This window comes from Sylvia atricapilla, chromosome 8 (assembly GCF_009819655.1).
Source record: "Sylvia atricapilla isolate bSylAtr1 chromosome 8, bSylAtr1.pri, whole genome shotgun sequence".
Lineage (NCBI taxonomy): Eukaryota > Metazoa > Chordata > Aves > Passeriformes > Sylviidae > Sylvia > Sylvia atricapilla.
Genome location: NC_089147.1, coordinates 7,656,975 through 7,675,868, shown reverse-complemented (window position 1 = coordinate 7,675,868; position 18,894 = coordinate 7,656,975). Strand labels below are relative to the sequence as shown.

At 36.8% G+C, this 18,894-nt stretch overlaps 1 protein-coding gene across 3 annotated transcripts in view; it reads left to right on the top strand.

Moving 5' to 3' along the window:
* The window catches only part of ATRNL1 (attractin like 1), a 430,796-nt gene that overhangs the window by 237,078 nt on the left and 174,824 nt on the right, over positions 1 to 18,894 (top strand). Inside the window, exon 27 of one of the 3 annotated variants that reach the window (XM_066323529.1) lies at positions 3,512 to 3,675. The exons of the other annotated variants lie outside the window; for them this stretch is intronic. Coding sequence (XP_066179626.1) covers positions 3,512 to 3,628 — 117 coding nt within the window. The 3' untranslated portion in view covers positions 3,629 to 3,675. Of the gene's footprint in view, positions 1 to 3,511; positions 3,676 to 18,894 lie in introns of those variants that run through there. 3 annotated transcript variants of the gene reach the window in all.

The following is an 18,894-nucleotide window of genomic DNA, read 5'->3' as shown; positions in this document are numbered from 1 at the left end:
TACCCTGAATTCACACAAGAGCTCATCCATGGAGCTCCAATCTGACTGTTTTCCTCCTTTATACAAGAAAAGATATATCACCCAGATTTGCCAAATAAGAAATATGAAGAGAGTAGTATTTGTTTTCTCTGCATGTTTCATATCTAAAGTATTGAATCAGTCTTCTGCTCAGAATAGGCACAAGACAATCTATTCATAGATCATTTTACTGAATCTTGATAGGTTACCTGCCAGATTTGTAGAGGCTCAAAGATTTTGTCTCAGGCACTTCTTCTGATTGAAAGGCATCACATTGCAGATGGAATCTGCATCCAAATTATTTCTTTTTAATAGTACATTGAACTTTTCTTTTTGCTGACAAGATTACACTGATATCACTAACAAACCCACACAGTGGGTTTATAAACCACACAGCTTCTTGTTGAGTTATATTAGCAAAGTGTTTGCCCTTCCTGAGGTAACCAGTTGCTGCTCAGATACCTTTTGTACTCTTGGTCCCACCAGATGTTTTAAAGAATTGTTACCTCTTATCCAAAAGCCTGTAGTCACTGATTATCTTCTTCCCTCCACTCAGACACACAAAATACATGTGCCAGTGTGTCACGTGTTGTTATCTAGAATCACAGAAACAGAATTGTTTGAGTTGGGAAAGACTTTTGAAGGTCATCCAGTCCCACCCTCCTGCAATGAGCAACTTTAACCAGAACAGGCTGCTCAGAGCCTTATCCAGCTTGAACCTGAATGTTCCCACACATGGAGGTTTCACCACCCTGATTGTGAAAATATTTTTCCCTGTATGTAGTCCGAAATATACATTTGTGTATGTTGGATCAGTCAATTCATTAAAATAGATTTGTACTTTTTTTTTAATGTAACTTGCTTTTTTATACACTATTTTAATTACACTCTAGAAAGGGAGTGCATATCTTTAAAGATGACTTAGATTCTTATTTCCTCATGTAATACACTATAAAGCTCTTGAGCAATGAGGAAGTAATGCATGATTGCATTTTTAGGTAAAAATGCTTGAAAGCATGGACTGTGTGTGTAAAGTTCTTTCCTAACTTTAAAGGTTAATATCATTTATATAGAGCACCTCATTATACAGTCAGCTGTGCACCATTTGCCTGTCTGAAAGAATATAGCATATGCAAACATAAAAACATGCAATTGTAGAAAATACTTGCTTTATACAGTGTGTGGGTGCCACTCAACTTATTGCTCCTTTTTATTAAATAAACTTACATTTGTTTAAAAAGCCTTCCACCTTCCTAGCCTTGATTTTATTATCAAGGTAGTTTTATTCTCTCAAATAGTCAAAAATTCTTACAAATAGACAAATGAAACTGAAGTAGACTACTTCTTAATAGCAGTAACAATTCATGTAATAGCTTTAGGCTCATTTCTATGGTAACTCTAATAAGAACAAGGAAGTTCAGTGATGTCGACAGCACTAATGAATGTAGAGAATATGAGCATTTCAGCTCGAGCTTTTTTGCTTTCTATTCAAATGACAATACTTTAAAGTATCCCTCTTAGAAAAGACAGTAATGGCTTTTGGTGTATATGATATTGCTTATGGAATGCAACACATTTATTTTACCAATACTCAAACACAGAGAATATGGTGTATTCTTGAGCAACAGCTTTTGAAGGAACAAAAGCAATGCTGTGTGTTTCAGGGTGAGCAAGGAACCAACAACAGCAGATGTAAGGAAAAGAAGAAATATTAACATGCATAATTAAAGTACCCCAATGTGTAATAGTGTTCATGCTTGTAGGTGTCTACAGGATTTTATAGTTTATGTTTAAAAGTTGTTAAGCTCACAGATAATTTTTCTTTTTTGCTATCTTCTTGTCTGTTGCTTAGCAAATATCTTACACATCTGTATGTAGTTACTCATAGGCTGTGAGTAATCCTACTGAAGGCAAAGGAGCTATTCATAGGACCAAAATCTCAACCTGTTATATTGCTCAAGCTCTTCTGAAATCAATAGGGCTATGACTGCTTATTTCAACTGTGGATCTACTTTTACTGAGGATAACTGGGGCATTTATTTTAGGCTGACGTTTTCTGCGTTCTCTCCAACCTAAAATTTAGGTTCCTCTCTGGATGAACCTTTCAAGCAATATGCCTGGTTAGCTGACACTAGATCTTGTCTCAGGACTTCCTCTGCAGTCAGTATAAAAGGCACTTCCAAATGACAATTTATCCTGCCCAATTTTCAGTGTTCACTTTTTATACTCTGCTACTTGTGGGGACCTGACTTCCTGTTAACAAAACAAATAACCTATTGAGTCAAATCTCCCATACTGAGAGTTATTCTTCACTTTCTTTGCTTTAGTTTTGTAAAATTGAGGTTGTATTTATAATACTGTCATTTCATAAAAGTAAGCATCTGATTAATTCTTACATTAGTAATGCTCACAACATGTTTGTTCTCTGTGCAGAGAAGTATTAAATAGTGCCAGTGACAGACTCAATATTTTATTGAAAATTTTATGTTGGGGAGTGAATTAAGCAAAGCTGATACAAAGTATTTGTTGAAAGCTTGCTGACAGATCTGTTTTTTTCATTCCACAAAAAATTCAGAAGGTAAGAAGATAGCAGACAGCAACAGATTTAAAATTGAAATTTTGAGCTCTTTATTAAAAAAATAAATTAGGGGAAAGAAACTAAGTAGGTGTTTTAATTATATGTACTTATGACCAGCAGAAGAAAATTGTTCACTTTTCTTAACATAATAACCAAAGTTCCTTCTTACATTTGCATAGTGGTGTTAGCCTGAAGATTCCCATAAGGCAATAATCAAAATAAATTAGTTTCATTATATGTGATTCCTGGGATATGCATAGAAAGGAAGCATGGATGTAGTTTTTACTGCTGATAACAGTACTTTTAAATTAATAGTTGTGATATTTTGTTCAGTAGAATTTATTATCAAAGTTGGACTTTCTAAATATTAATATAAAATGCTTCTCGAGATAACGCTAATTTTTAATGGTGGTATTAAGTCCTGCTCTCTGGTTAACTCTTGTAAGCTAACAGGAAGGTAAAATTAAGGTTATTTTAGAGAAAGAGGGAACTGGCCCAAATGAAAAAGGCTGCCTGAGGCAAGTGGCCACTTGGCAGAGCCTGAGGGTGCTTTGAGCTACATGGTCTGAGAGTTTTCCATGGGACTGGTTGTAAACATAAGAGCATTAGCAGACTTTTTAGCAAACTACCTGTCAGCAAAAAGCTGCAGACAATGAGAAAGGCAATTCTTAGTGGGACCTTTGGAAGAAGCCAGATAACTTCTTTAGAATTTAAGACAAGAAAAATAATTTGAATTGGTTTCTACAGTGCTGAAGGAATGAGGGTGGTGGATGTGTCCTTTGTAAATAAAGAGGATTGCACCAAAGTAGATGATTAATTTCTATCTCCTAACACAAAAACAAAAGAGCAGGTGTTGAATATTGGCCCAAAGTGGTGAGACTCTTCTTTATGTTTGTATTTCCTCTGTCTTTGCAGCAGTGTCATTTTTGTCCCCTATTCAAACACAAACAAACCTTCTGTTTCTCAAAGCCCTGTAACAAAAGAGTGATTTTAGCTGCAAACAATAGAATTGATGCAAGAACTCTGAAATGAACAAAGAATGGAAAGGTTTGACAATTTACACTAAGGGGACTTCAAGAGAAAAATGTGAATACTCATCTGTAGATACTCCATAGCTTTTCTCAGAGATTCCAGAAATTTTAGTTGCACTGGGTGGGCAAGTTTGGCCTAGGTGAGTCACCTACAATGGGAGAAACCTAAAAGAAACTAAGTCTGAACTGTCCTTCCTCCAAAAAGCAGGGAAATGAATCCAAGTCCAAGCCTGGAAGACACAGTTCCTCTCTATTACTCTGCTCTTCCTTTCTACCTAAAGTTTTGTTTATTTACAGTTGAATGCTAATAATGTATTCTAGAAATTACATTAAATCATGCAAACAATAATTTGTGTTGCTTGTAGTTTATGGAACATTTGCTGCTGCTTCTACAAACATCCGTTTCCTGGCAAATACAAGATTTTTTGTTTTTCAGAGCTGATTTTTAGGTAGATTTATGTACGTGTGCAATTGAGTAGCAGTAAGGTGGGATTCATATAATTCCTAAAGCTCTTCCAAAGTGTTTGCATTTCACTTTGTTCAGTATGGAGGATAATACCTGCCTTCTAAAATAAGCACATCGACCTTTTTTATCTCTTAAAGTTAGTGTTAATAATATACAGAATAATTGTTTCTTTGAAAAAGTTTTGAAGGCACTGAAGTTTCTCCTGTGTGGATGACCCCCTGCTGAAGTTAGAGCTTTAATAATCAATGCAAAGCAGATGCAAAGATCAATGCAGTTGGAAATTAAATCACTTCACCAACCTATTTTTTTCAGTGCCTGCACTATTAATTGGTTTACTCTGTCAGCAGAATGTGTTCACTGCTGTGAGTGTCAGTGTTATTGCTATCAACAAATTCCGTGGGGGGACTTCTCTACTCTCTGTAGGTATTTGTACACAGAAGCATTCCTTGGGGTCATCCCTCTCGAGCAAACACTGGCTGTGCAGTTCATCTGGGCACCTTCCAGGCTCCTTCCCCATCTCTGGATAGAAGGAAATAACAGCAGGATCCTGGTGACAGAATTTGCATAGTGTGCTTCTTTCTGGAGGAACCTGCCAACACCTGTGGAAGGTTAGGCTGGAAAAAAAAAAAAAAGCCATCAACCACTGCCACCCCCCACACCCCCAAAAAAAAAAAAAAAAAAAAAAAAATCCCAAAAAACTAAAGCTGAAAAACACACAATCAAATAGAACTCAAAAACCCCCCATGGGTATATGACACAGCCTACAAAAAAGGTAGTTATTCTTTTTCAAGCATCTAATAATGCAATGTTTATACTTCCTGGAGCTATATCTTCTATTGCTCCAGCAGTTCACAAACAATAGTTGAGAGTTAGTGTGACCTAATATAAACCAAGCTCATTACATTATTTTCAACAGATAATGAATAATTAACATATAACCTTTGGCTTTCCTTTTATCTTCAAGTATTGACAGAAGTCGCATAAGAATGTACTATGTGTGGAAAAAATGCTTTGAAATGCAAAACTTAATTAAAATTAATGTAATGTTATTTTAGTGGAGTTGTATAGTACCAAACGTACTATAGGGAATATGAATGTTTGAACAGATGATTATTTTTATCCATGCCATTCGATTTTTACACAAGTAAATTTTGGAAAACAGAATATCATATGATATTTTGTTTGGGATTCAGTGGGTTGAGTGCACCATGGCAGTTAAATTGTGACATCAGTAAATTAGCCCAGACTGCTTTGGCAGTCAATTGACCCACATGCAATTAGCAAAACTAAACCACAATGAATCCTGTAGCTTGAGCTTGTTTTGTTGGGGTTTTTTTCTGCTTCACATACATTTTGAAAATCCCAGTTAATTAGACTTATCAAAGGCTTAAATAGCTCTAGCTTCTTAGCCTTTTATATTTGTGCAGCCATGGTCAGTAGTACTGAGGAAGGCAGGGAAATACAATTTGTTTGGGGTTGGAAGTCAGTCCTTTCCTTTTTGGTGTTGTAGGTGCCTTTTTGCAAGTTGCTTGCCTGCCTGAGCCATCAGTTCCTCACCTGTAGCACACAAACATTGGTACAGGTTGTGGTGATACACTGTTCATTAAAGGTTCTGTTGGTATTAATTGGAAGAATCTACTTTGATGGCTGTTTTGCTTTATTCTGCAATAACCCTTTGTCCCTAGGCAATTTATTTAGGTTTCTGTTCATTTAGTCAGGAAAAGGAGGGAAATGGACACTAAACCTTTCTCCTAATTTTTCCTGGGAGAAGAGATACAAACATATGAAGTAGTCTGTTACTTTAATGTGTTACATTTCATACATATTTCCATATTATTTGCTAAAATACGTTGTGAAAGTACGTGTTTAATTTTCATCTTAATTAAAATCAATCACTCATTTCTTAGGGTTTTATGCTTTCTGAATATGTTAATGATGCACAATACTGATTCTAAACTGCTTTTTGCCTACCACAATAATTTTTTGGCTTCACAAAGTTAAAGAATATTTCCAAAACAGTGGGAACATGCATGTTGCAAAAATACTGTATTCCTGCATGTGTGACCCACGTGCAAGTATCAGGCACACCACATTTTGACTTTATACCATAACAGTGTCCAGTAATTATCTTCAGTATTATATATAAATTATATATATTAAATATTCCAGTGTAATACAATGAACTTGTCCCTTTCCACAAAGCAAGACCACATTGTCTATGTTGTTATTGACTAAATCACCCATGCACAAAATGTCCACCTCTGATTAGAGCTTCCAGTGTGCTGTCAGCTTACAGAAAACATAAATGAACGTAATCATAGATGAACATAAATCATCTCAGTGGAAAGGGAGGATAAGAGGAGCCAGAGAATTAGTCAGTGAGTTCCCAGAAACATCCATCAACAAAAACTAAGCATGTTTGTAAGCATCTATAAAAAAAAAAAAAGATTAAAAGCCTGGTTGTATCCTTCATTAACCAAGTCACACAAAAAGAATATGCTTTTCTTCCAAGGTAGGATAAAAGTCCGTTTGAATGGAGGAGAAAACATCTGGTGCTTGTAGAGTTGGCCATTATAAAGACCATAAAAAAAATCTATCACAGGATACTTTAATAGGGAAGACAAGGAAGCATTGTCATGATTACATAGCTGTGGAGTAGGTGCAAAACTGGTCAAAATCCCATAATCAGATGCTCATTATCAGTGAAATGAGGGATTAACTTCTCGTGGACTGTAGTTATCTGCATTAGCCCCCTCAAAGCTTTGTCCTAGCTCCAGAACTCATCAGTGGTTTTTAATGACCTTAGCCATGTAATTGGAGATCACATCTATTAAATTTGCATACGAGGAGCTGGGTCAGGAGTGTGTTGCAAGCAGGATCAGGCTTCTAAACAACCTTTAGAAATTGGAGGCAATATCCATACTGGTGAAAGCAAGTTTTTGCCTGGTAGAAACAATCATCTTCACAGAAACAGCAGGAAGGAAAAAGCTGTCTGTGCTACAATTCCTCAGGGCTGATCAATGGCTTAGAGAGGTTCATAAGCTGAATAGAATCAACAGCAATCTAGTTACATAAAAAGGAATGTATTTCTGGCTTGCATATGTAACTCTAAGACATCTAAATTCTTGACCTTTACTGAGTATGGCCTTAGCTGGACATCACGGACAGTTTAGACACAACAGTTCAAAAAGTCTGTGGAACGTTTGGAAGTGTTCAGAGGAGAGAATTGTCTGTTTATAGTTGCATAGCATAAAAGATCATGGAGAGATGTGAGAACAGCCTTGAGGATGGGGAATGGAATAATGCATTTCTCTGAATCTGTTGGAGAAAGGATGAGAAACAAAGTGCCCATGTTTCATTGCAAGGAATGCAAGGAACATTCAGGTGATACAATGAAAATCTATAAAGTATAATGATATTAGTCGTGCAGTTCTGCAATAGATTATCTCTGACATTCCAGACACTGTCAGTGGAAGCCTTTAGGAGTTGGGTGGGCAAATATAGGACAGAAATTAGAAGACCTGGATATGCCTGTGTAGGGTGGTGAGGAGTCTCTTGGCAGTCTCTCTAGGTCTCTTCTAACCTTATGGTCTTATGTTTTAAATGAACCACTTGAAATCAGAGTATTTTCTACATACCAGGAGCATATTTTTTTTGCTATAGAATCATGGAATGGGTTTGGGAGGGATCTCTAAAGATCCTCTAGTTCAGCTCCTGCTGCCATGGGCAGGGACAGCTTCCAGTAGAGCAGAGTGCTCCAACCCTGTCCAGCTTGGCCTTGAGCACTTCCAGGGATGAGGCATCCAGAACTTCTCTTAGACCAAGGCTACATGGTATGATACTGCAGCACCAACAATCCGTGCTTGTGCACTAATAGCACCTCCACTTCCTCATTAAGGCTATTTTAAAATCTACATTAATTTGATATTTATACTTTCATTGCAAAACTGTGTCCCAAATGGCGATAAAGGCAAGTAATTATCCAGATATTCAGTAGGTTTTTTTGCATTAAAAAGGCTTTTAAGGAGCAGCTTGATTCTTTACAAGTCTCATATGCATAAATGAAGCCTTTGAAGTTATTGATGTCATGTGCCATGGTCAAACTTTACAAAATTTCAGATGCTAGAAAATTAGGGTTAAAAATAACACCTTACCTTTCATGCCATTTAGGTTCATACCCATGATGTCCATCCAAGTGACTGAGTCACCCTGTGGATTGATTTTTTTTTTTCATTTTTGACTTTTCATTTCATGATTTGGGCTGGATTATTTGTTCTGCACCTGACATTCCTTTCATTGTGCAATTCTACTGATTTTCCTTGTACGAGTGGCAGGCAAGGCTAGAGAGCTTATTTGAGTTTAAAATTGAAAACCACACATAGATGAGAAATTGAGCAAGTTTTGTGTTGTTTTGCTAGGGGTTTTTGTTTGTTTTGGGTTTTTTGTTTGTTTGTTTGTTTCTTTGTCATACATAATTTTCCAATTATTCCGATTTCTCTTTAACTGAACAGTCTCACCAGGATTTGAAAATATGCATTTTTGCAACAGTACTGTTAAGCACATATACAGAATTCTTATAAAAGGTAGCTGCTGCATGTTTGTGAGTCATTCTTCTTGCTTGCCTGTATGCTATGACAGATGATATCTATCCTACAGATGAAAATACATTATATTTTCACTAGTTTCAGAATGGCTTGTTCTGACATGAAGCTGCCATAGTTTAAACATGTTTTCTTCCCTTATATAATGACCAATTTACATATAACCTTTGGCTTTCCTTTTATCTTGAATCATTGATAGAAAATTGCATAAAATCAGGCAATTTGAGCAAAAAACCTCTCCAATGCAAATTCTAATTGAAATTAATATTGTGTTAATTTAGGACATTTGGGTTCCTGAAATGCAGGGCTTGGGCTATCACTAGTATTTTAATATAGTATTAGATTTTCCTTGCTGTTTCTCCCTAAAAAATGGTTTAGGGTAAAATATTTGAATCGAGCACAATGTGGTGCAAAAGCTAAATCTTAATTTTTTTTCAATTGCTTTAATTTTTTTTTTTGTTATTTTGAATGCATGTAAATGGCAAATGAATAAAACACCTACAATTGGCTTTCCCTCCCCCTTTTAAACAATACTGTGGTATAGAAGCTATTACCAAACCTTTTTTTGACAAATATATTTCTCTTCAGGCTGAAGAAATCTCACTTTTAGTGGAAGGTAAGCAGCTTCATTTAGATTAAACTAGTGGTTTTTTTGGTGTTTTTTTTTTTTTAAGAAGCGAGTAAATAAAGAAATAAGAAAACATAAAGAAATAAGGTGATTTAGCTGGATTGCAAGCAAAATAGGATATGAAGAAATATAGTCTATCATCTCAGCAGTAAATAGGTTTTTGTAGTAGTTGATACAGTCAAAAAGTCCCTGTCAACCCACATAAAATTCACATTCATAGCTAAGACTTACTTAGGAGAGTTTATATACCTCTATTTTGCTAGCATCCTGCTCAGGTCAGACTGACATTCTTTTGAAAAGTTTCTGCTATCTTTGAGAGATCTTCCTCTAATCCATATATTTTGCAGATGCTATTTCTGCTTTCTACAAGCTGAGCTTTGTGTTCACTTTTTCATTGCATCCCAATTCCTACACTCTGTAAGTGCCCATTTACTGCTCAATCCTACAGCATCCCAGTGCACAGATTCATAGTTTATGGGTGTCCTTACTCCAAGGCAAGGGAAATACTGTTTGTTTGTGGGAGGGTGTAAAATTCCTTTCTTTGCCTGTCTGATTCTTACCAACATGAGCTGCAGGATATATATATATATATATATATATATATGTCTAAAACTCCTGGCTTTGTTTTTTCTCCCCATAATGGAGGGAGGCCTCAGGCAAGCAGCTGTCATGCAGCACTTTCATGCTGCTTGCTCAGTGTCCTCCAGGTGGGAAAGAAGTGTAAGTGTTTACAAAATGTTTCTCTGATCAGAGACTCAGCTTCTTATAGACTTAGTCCCCCAGTGGGACTTGGCCCTCTGTTATCAGCTTTGGAAGCACTGAATTTCAAAAACAGCATTCACTGGACTGCTTTGCACCAGTTGAAGTAGGTACTTGACAATGAAGTCTGCCAAAGACATGTTATTGGTGTTTCTAGGAAATCAGTTGGGCTTTTTTCCATTTCATGTGAAAAACGTGGACTTGTTCACACATTTGTTTCTGTATAAAAACTTTTGCCTGATTTACTCAGGGCAGTATTTTCCTAAGAGCTGATGTTAAAAGTTAGTTTTACCTACTCATCAGTGCCCTCACATTTCTGTTAAAAAAAAAAATAAGATGCAGTAAGTATTTTCAGAATATAGATAAACAGTCACTGAACAAATATTAGTTATTGTCAGTGAGTTCTGCCTTGTGGGATGAGCCTGTAACATCACAAACAGAAAGCATGTGCCTTTGTCTAGGTCACTGTAATACCATAGCCCAAATGGGTAACAAGGAAATGAGGAACATGGAGCATAACTGCCTACATTTAATGCTTTTTCTACATGTTTCAGGAGGCAGAGTAAAATTTGAAATAGATAAAAATGCAAGAATGGGAATCCTATGGCAGCTGTTACTGGATTTCTCATTGATTTAGTGGGGTTAAAACTTTGCCCTTTACAATTATTTGAGCTGCTCTGATCTAGATAGCGTTATGCCCCGTCAGTAAATTGTATAAAAGACTTCCAGCATTTGAAAAACATTGAGATCCACAAGTGCAGCAGTACAGTTCAGTGTGCACTGTGACTTTGTATTGCAGCTGTTCTGTACCTGCCTCTGCTGTGCTTTGTATCAGCTGGGTGTGATGGCTTTGAAGAATCCAACACAGTTTGCAGCTCACACCATTTACAAATATTTAAGCAGGGAAAAAAACTCCGACAATCTAAAAATAATTTTTTTTTTATTTTTGGAGGGCAAAAAGCTATATTTTTCCTCATCTTTTGTTTATGATTGTCTTTGATTTTCACACCTCAAAGTGCCTTAAAATCAGCTTTTGATCTTCATACATTCTTAAAACAATCTAGCAATTAAGTGAACAAAGGGAAAAGGTAAGAAAGTAAAATTGTGTGTGAAAGATAGTGAATCAAATTTGAAGTAGGCCTTTTTTGTCTGATTAAATTAGAGTAATGTTTTAGCTCAACAAAATTACATGGTGACTCCTCCCCTCCTTCCCCCCCTCTGCTCACATTAAAGTTTTTCAAGTGGTACTTATGTGCTTTTGATAACAACGAACAAAGTTCTGAAGTTCTGGAGAGTTTCATTCCCATTTGAGCTGTTGAGCATATTTAATACCTCTCATTAATGTACTTTACAGTTTCTTCTTCCAGATAAATGTTTGTTGAATCCTAAGTGAAGGTGCCTTTGATGTTGAATGGCTGCTTGTGTGTGATAACAAGGGAGTAACTCGTGCAAATTGGAGTCCAATCGTGTCTTGCAGCAGGTCATTGTTCTGTGTGTGTGAGGCCAGCATACTTAGTGCCAGTCTCTGAAGAGATTCTGTGGCTTTTTACATTGGGACCCACTGGTTAGATAAGGGAAAAATATCTTCCTGATGTCTTAGGGAGTTTGTAATCGTAATTCTATTCAAAATGGAAACTCATCCTTAATGGAGTGGGGCTCTGTTTGGTTTTTATCTTTTAATACAAAGAACACAATGCTAAAACCCCAGTTTTTTTAAAGAATGGCACATGTCTTTCCATCATATTGGTATGAAATGTCACTGTCCCAGAAGAAATATTTCTCTATAAAATACTGCTTTATTTGTGTCACCGTGCTGTAAGAACACTACTTTTGTGTTTAGCTGTAATTCAGTTCTGCTTACTATTTTCTTACACAAGTATTCAAATGCACTCTCTATCTGCCACTTCTCCAGAAAGCTTCCAGAAGAAAAGATTAGCTATGACAAAGCTCTTCCACATGGAGCCTCTCCAAGTAAATGACAAACTTGTACAACTGTATTCATTTTCTTATACTGTTAGTCCCAGAAACATGGGAAGAGGTTCTAATGAGCATATTTCATTAATCTTATATCTTTCTTTCCTTGTCCTCCTGATTTTGAATGTATAGCTGTTATCTTTGATTTTTTCCCCTGTTCTCATTCCCTCTCCCATCAGATACATCTGTTTCTCCTTTATGTTATTCATCTTTAGTTATCTTTTCTATTTTGCTACTACTTGAATATGCTCTTATGAAACACATCTCAGCTGTGTTGTGTTTTTGTTAAAATTGGCACTTCCAAAAGGCCTCTGCCTTTTGGCTGTTATGCTTGAACTCAATTGTCAAAATGATTTCTCCAGATTGATGACTCTTTAGAGAAAGCACTGCCTTTGTCTGAGTGCATTGCTGGTACACAATAATCATGAAAGATTAAACTGCTTCTTGACTGTCAAAATCACCATACAAAAGGTTTAAGAGGACAGAAGGGATGGTGCAACTTGGTGTAATGAAGAAGAGAGGATGCAACAGCACAATATTATTGGCTTCTGCCAGGAGAGCACTTGCCTTACTACCCAGGATCAGTGCAGGAAGGGCAGTGGGAAACTGACTTCCTTAAATTTGGACTGGGGTACCTAGAGCTCTCCTTATTGACAGGGATCAAAATAAGGGTCGAGTATGACCACAAGGAATGGTATTTCCGTGTTTCCTTAATGCTACACAGTTGGGCAACCCATGGCTTATTATCCACTTAAAGGGAAGGAGGTTCCAATAGAAAGAGGTTTACATCATGTGAGTGTGAAACTGTTCTTTTATTACTGGTATGAATGGCTTAAAAGCACATGCTATCAAAAAAGGCACCAGCCATAAAGTATCTGTCAGTGCATTGGTAGAGGATTATGCCTGTAATTCTCCAGAAACAGCTCTTCTGCTGGAAGCTTTTGGAATGAAAGAAATAACTATTCAGATCCCCAGATGCTTATTCACATCTGACTTTCTTTTTTTTTTTCTTTAATTTTAAAATATCTACAAGCTGCATTTTATTAATGCTTTTAATTTTAAAAGTTGTCTCCTCATTAGAGGTACACATACAGTGGAATGTGAAGCAAAGCAGAAACTGAAGAAGAAAACTGTAATGCATGGCTTAAATAAGAAAACACCAAGTTGGAGATTATTAAAATGAATTCCAGTAATAGCTAGCAGGATTGTTTCTCTCAAGTCAATGCATTTTCTGGAGGAATGCAGGTGAATGGGAAAATGCAGGAAACTCTCATCCAATCATTTTGTTTGATGTTAGGGGTGGATTTGTAGTTTGTTCCCTACACACTCTTCCCACTATTATTTGCCTCTGTGGCTTAAGGCACTTGAATGTATAAATGTATCTGCCACTGCTGTGTCTCTGTGTCTGTCCTGCACACAGAAAATGTCTATGTGCAAAAGAAAGGGGCAGCTGGGGCTGGCAGGAGGCTTGCATTGCCCTCTGGAATAGCAGGTCTTTGTACTGTGGTCTGAAATTTGATTTACATACCTAAAGTTCCCATAGGGATTCTCCTGTAATACAGAAAGTGGCATAAACTGAGAGCAATATGTGATGCAAATTCCTCACTGTAACTGCTTACCCTTGTGTCTCTGTAGATGCATTTATGGCTATGCCATAAGCTAAATATGAAAATACCAGAAAAAACCACCAATAAACACTTGTGACCTTCAGCTTGTGTCCCTGTGGGAGAAGCCCCTGAAATTTGGGTTTTGGGGAGAATCCTTGGCTCTGTTAGTTGACATGGTAGATGAACTGCAGTGTTCACTCTTTTACACCCTCACCCATAACACTTTCCCTGTTCCATAGGTTCATTTGCTTTTCTTGGAAGAGATTATTAATATCCCAACCTAGGCTGCATCCTAAATTTAATATCGAGTTTGATTCCATTTCGCTGCATATTGTATCCAATAAATGTTCAATAGCTTGGGAGAGAGTCAGCTCCCCTTTCAAATTAGATTTTAAACTTGCCATTTGCTACTTTAACTCTATTAATATTTTTTCATCTTTTGTATGTTTTCTTATCCTTTTAAAATGAATTTTGGGAGTGCAAGTCTGAAACCCAAGTTTATGTCAGGGGAGTAAGCTCTGTGGCAAATTCTGCCACTGCAGAATAATTTTATTTAACAGTAGAACTAAAAATATCTGAATAGTCTTCATAGTTTCATTTTACATCTGTAACCATACACAGTCTTCGTATTTTATGTAATTAATATGATTTGTGTGTTAAATTTCATTGTAGATTCCACAAAGAAATGAGCACTGATCCTATTTTAAGTGAGGATTTTATTTTGTATCTTTGAGAACTTTTATCCAGCAATTCAGAGGTCCAGAACATTTCTACTATGCACCTTGAAAATCTGTTTTTGTTTTTTCATAGCATGGCTTTTTAAAAGTGCAAATGAAAGTTTCTAGTGCAGCAGGCATTTTAATACCTGAAGCAATATTTTGTGCTGTTCTGAATTGCTTTTGGCAGGCATTTGTTCTGATTTTAAAACATTAGAATGAAATTATGCATATTTATCAGATATTTTGAAACTTTCAGATGTTTTGAGGTTCTTAAGACTTAATGTTCAGTATTAATTGGTATTTTTCTTTGAGTACAGACAAACAGACTTAACCAGCATCATATAATATTTTGGATCATGTCCCTTAAAAATTAATAGTTTTGGATACACAATCTTTAAACCTTCAGAAATGGACATCACTGATAACTGAACAGTTTTTTACCCTCAAAATGGGTTATATCAAAGGCAGCTAAGATATTTAGCCACAGTTCCCAGTGGATTTGCTTTGCACACAGTGTTCATGTCCCTTTATTCAGTTTTTTTATGAACTGCCTACAACTGTAGCAAGTTTCTTTGAGGATTTATGTATAGTAATTTGGTCCCAAACTAATTACATTTAATTTATGAAGTCCTAGTAATTTCAGGGAGAGTTGAATCTGCCGTTTTATCTGGAGTGGTGTCCTCATCACCTTTCACATCCATACCACACATACTTTAGGTGGCACCACTGTAAGAGCAGCACACTGACATAATTGCAAATGATTGTGTTATTCATTGTTAGGCAGGATGAAACCTGCTACAGTGCTCTGCATGCCTTCATTGGAGTGGAATGAAATGTCATCATCTGAGTTTCATAAAACATATCTTAGTTAAGAGGGGTGGGAATAACAAACAAACCTTCCTGATGTAAAAATAGCTCATAGATTTAGGGGGTTTGGGGTGTGGTGGTAGTTTTTTTTTTTTCCTTTCAGGTAGGTAGAAAGGCACAAATGCTTGGTGCCCTTGCTACAAAGTTAACAAAGCATTATATTGCCACTTGGCCATCTGTTGGGATAAAATGGTGGTTATTTTCAATGATGCTGCTTTGATAGTTTCCCCACCCCAACTTGTGGTTTGCTCTTCAGGCATTGTACAAGGGGGCATTTTTTCCAGTGTGCTATTGGTGAAAACTTGCTGAAATCCGTGTGCTTGTGGCTAAATACCCACTTTACCTGTTTGCTCACAGAGGGTGACAGCTCTATTTCATACGTTGTTGAATCCACATAGAGGCAGCAACCATTTTTTTGCTCAGGTTTCTATCAAGCAAACCCACACAGTTGTTTTTTTCCATGGATCAGGCTGTGTTCACAGGCAGCCAATTCTCTCAGGTGCTCTCTCACCTTTCCTCTGTCCCTCTCCACCTGCCATATGCTAATGTGGCTGTGCCTGTGCTGCTGTTGTTCTTTCAGTGGCCATAGCAGATACTCAGATAACCTTACTCACATCAGAATGACTCTGCAATTTGTTTAATTTTTAATTAGTATTGTCATAAACATGAATAATTGCCTTTCACTTATGCACAGCACATTTCACATGTTTTGAGAATGAATAGCTTGCTGTACACCTTGTTTTTAGAGACATACACAGGATAGAGACACAGTATGTCAGTTTAACCCATAATATTGTTTTGGATCAGGAAAAAACAAGGATTAAATCTGTAAATCTGTACATTTTGTGCTTGTGTATATTTTGTTTTTGCTGTTTTCTGTAGTTGTGGTAATCAAAAACACGCTTTAAACGTGCAAAAAGTGCAAGATTATGATGAAGATTTTACCAAAGATTATCAAAATTCTGTAAGCAAAGCCAGTGTTTGCTCCTACTACTCACAAAGAGGAAACACTGCAAATGGCCTATGCAGGAATTAAATTCACTTTGTTTGCAATTCTGAGCTCCTTTGTTTCTTGAGGATTATACAAAATGAACATATGTGGACTACTGCTACCAGCTTGCATTCTTTGATAAATCCAGACAGGCAGAAGAATGCTGGTGGCAGAAAGTGTAGTATAATGGTGTTTCTTGTGGTTAAAACAAAATCTGCAAATTCCAGCCCTTTTGAGGAACCACCGTTAGTGAGATGAGAACACAAATTATTGGATGAATGTGCTAAATATCAAATATTATTGCCAAATATACTTGGCAATAAATTTAAGGTTTCTGTTCTGTGATTTCCATGGATTTTCTGTAGCATACAGATGTAGCAGAGAGAGAAGCAGAGAGATTTCCATTCATAATTGAGGTCAAATAGTGTTATTTTACCAGGAAACATCTGATTTGCATTGGAAGGCTTCTCCTATAGCAGCAGAGTGTTGCAGCTGTCCTGTAGCCTCCTGCAGCACAGCAGTGACAGGGGTCAGGCTCTGCCAGCTCAGACCTTGGCTGCTGTGCAGACGGGAGCTGGTGTCACTGCACAGCCTGTCAGTGCCACTCTCCAACTTCAGGGGGCTTCCTGTCACTCTGAGTGACCAGCTCTGGAATGTCACTGCTGAGCTGAGAGAGGAGCTAGGAGCACTTCAAGGAATATTGGCTGATGTGTGTCTGCAGAGAGCCTTATTTTTGACTAGGGAAATAGGGTGATCTTTCTCTGTCCTCTGTATCCTCGTAAAACTTTTAAGCTGTTGATAAATGTCACAATTACCCAACAAAACAAAACAAAAAAAGGGAGAAATAACAAAGATAATGAGCTTCAACAAATGTGAGGAAAATTTGTGGCTATTTAGCGGACTGAGACCTATTTCTCCCATTGAGGGAGGGACCAGAATGCAACCACAGGAATTGTGTTTGGCAAGAACCAAGAAACCATTCTGTACAGAGATGCAATAGCCCATCCCTGACACATCAGGACTCACAAAGAGAACCCAGGGGAATCTGATGTCCTTATGAGTGAAGGAAAATAAACTGTCGGGCCAAAACCCACAAATCAAAACTTCATTAAATCTGTGTGAATGTAATTTATGTGTTACACATTTTATTCTGTCCCAGTAGCAGGATCTTAATCATGTGGATACTGTGACTTTTGATAGAACAGATATTCCTGAAAGTGGCAAAACAGACCTTCTTTTTTCATGTTTTTGAAGTGTGTCTTACAACATGCATGGCAATGACTAAAGTGTTCATAGGTCTTTCACTTCCAAGAAGTAGGACTTGGAATGAGACAGATTCTTTTGGGTTTTTTTAAGAGAGGTACTTTCCATTTGTATGGGCAGAAATTCTTAATCTGTTTTTAATGGAAATGCATGCTAATAATTTAATGTTTTCACAATAGAGACATCATAATCTGGTTTCCTCTGGGGCTTCAGATGCTGTGGGTTGATCCTAGCCTGCATCTCCTTGGTGGTCTGGGTAGTCCTTTGCTGAAAGGCATTGTCAGCATCAAAGCCATTGCAGAGAGTTTATCTTGCTGCTGTGATTTCCTTGCATACATCAAGGTTTTAGGACATCCTCTTGCTTATTCATCTGGGACATCCCTTATTTCTCTGAAAGATCAGAAGGAATCTGGAATTAAATCAAACTACTGAGTGAACTGGCATAATATATTTTGGAGACGTTTAAGTTTCTATGTAAATTCCTCAGGATTTACTGTAAAAATATTGTATAGAACTTGTCATTAATTTCACCTGTTCTTTGTCAATACTCATGTGATTTGACAGACTTGTCTCTTTAAAACTTTTGGATGAAATGTTCTATTGAATTTTGTTTCCATATAACCTTTTAACAATGATTCAATAGATTAGTTTTCTTTTCTAGCTGAAACATATAACCTACACAAGAAAATATTTGAACAAGATATCTAAAATTATATACAAGCCTTGTAAATAATATATAATTTTGTAATAGGAAGTATGCAAACAGAAAATTATGCCACCCTCAACTCAATTTTACCTTCAGAAATATAAGTACTTGTGAGAAAACATCCAATTTTAACTTAGCTAACTTTCCATGTCACTAGCAAGGAACCATAGGAAAAAGCCACAGTATTCAAATTTGTGTTAGCAAATATTATTTGTAAAAAGAGAATAGTAACAACTTCCAGCCCAAAGTAGAGCTGAACATCAAGTGTGAGTGTATTCCTACAGTTATCTGATGTCTGAGTGTTGCTGACATCTGGAATATTTCTCAGTGTGTTTCTGTAATGTGTTTCTCTCTGTCTCTCTGTTATTGATCATGCATCCATTTGCCATGCAGTACAGATTTTCCTAAATCTGGAGCCTCAGTTTTACTCTCTTCCTCTCTCACTGCAGCTATTTTTAATTTGTTAAAATTTTCCTCAACAAGCAGTGGAAAAGAGTCAAAAGTTCAAGAACAGACTAAAGACGACAAGTACCAAGTGGAACTGTTGCACATGGAAAGTGTCTCTGTTATGGTTAATGTGGATTTAAGGGAGATTAAGTCTGTGCTACTTCTCTCTTCACCAGATCTTCAAGATAACAGTTGAGCAATATTGGCACAGGTTGACAGAGATGGCTCATACCTGCCTA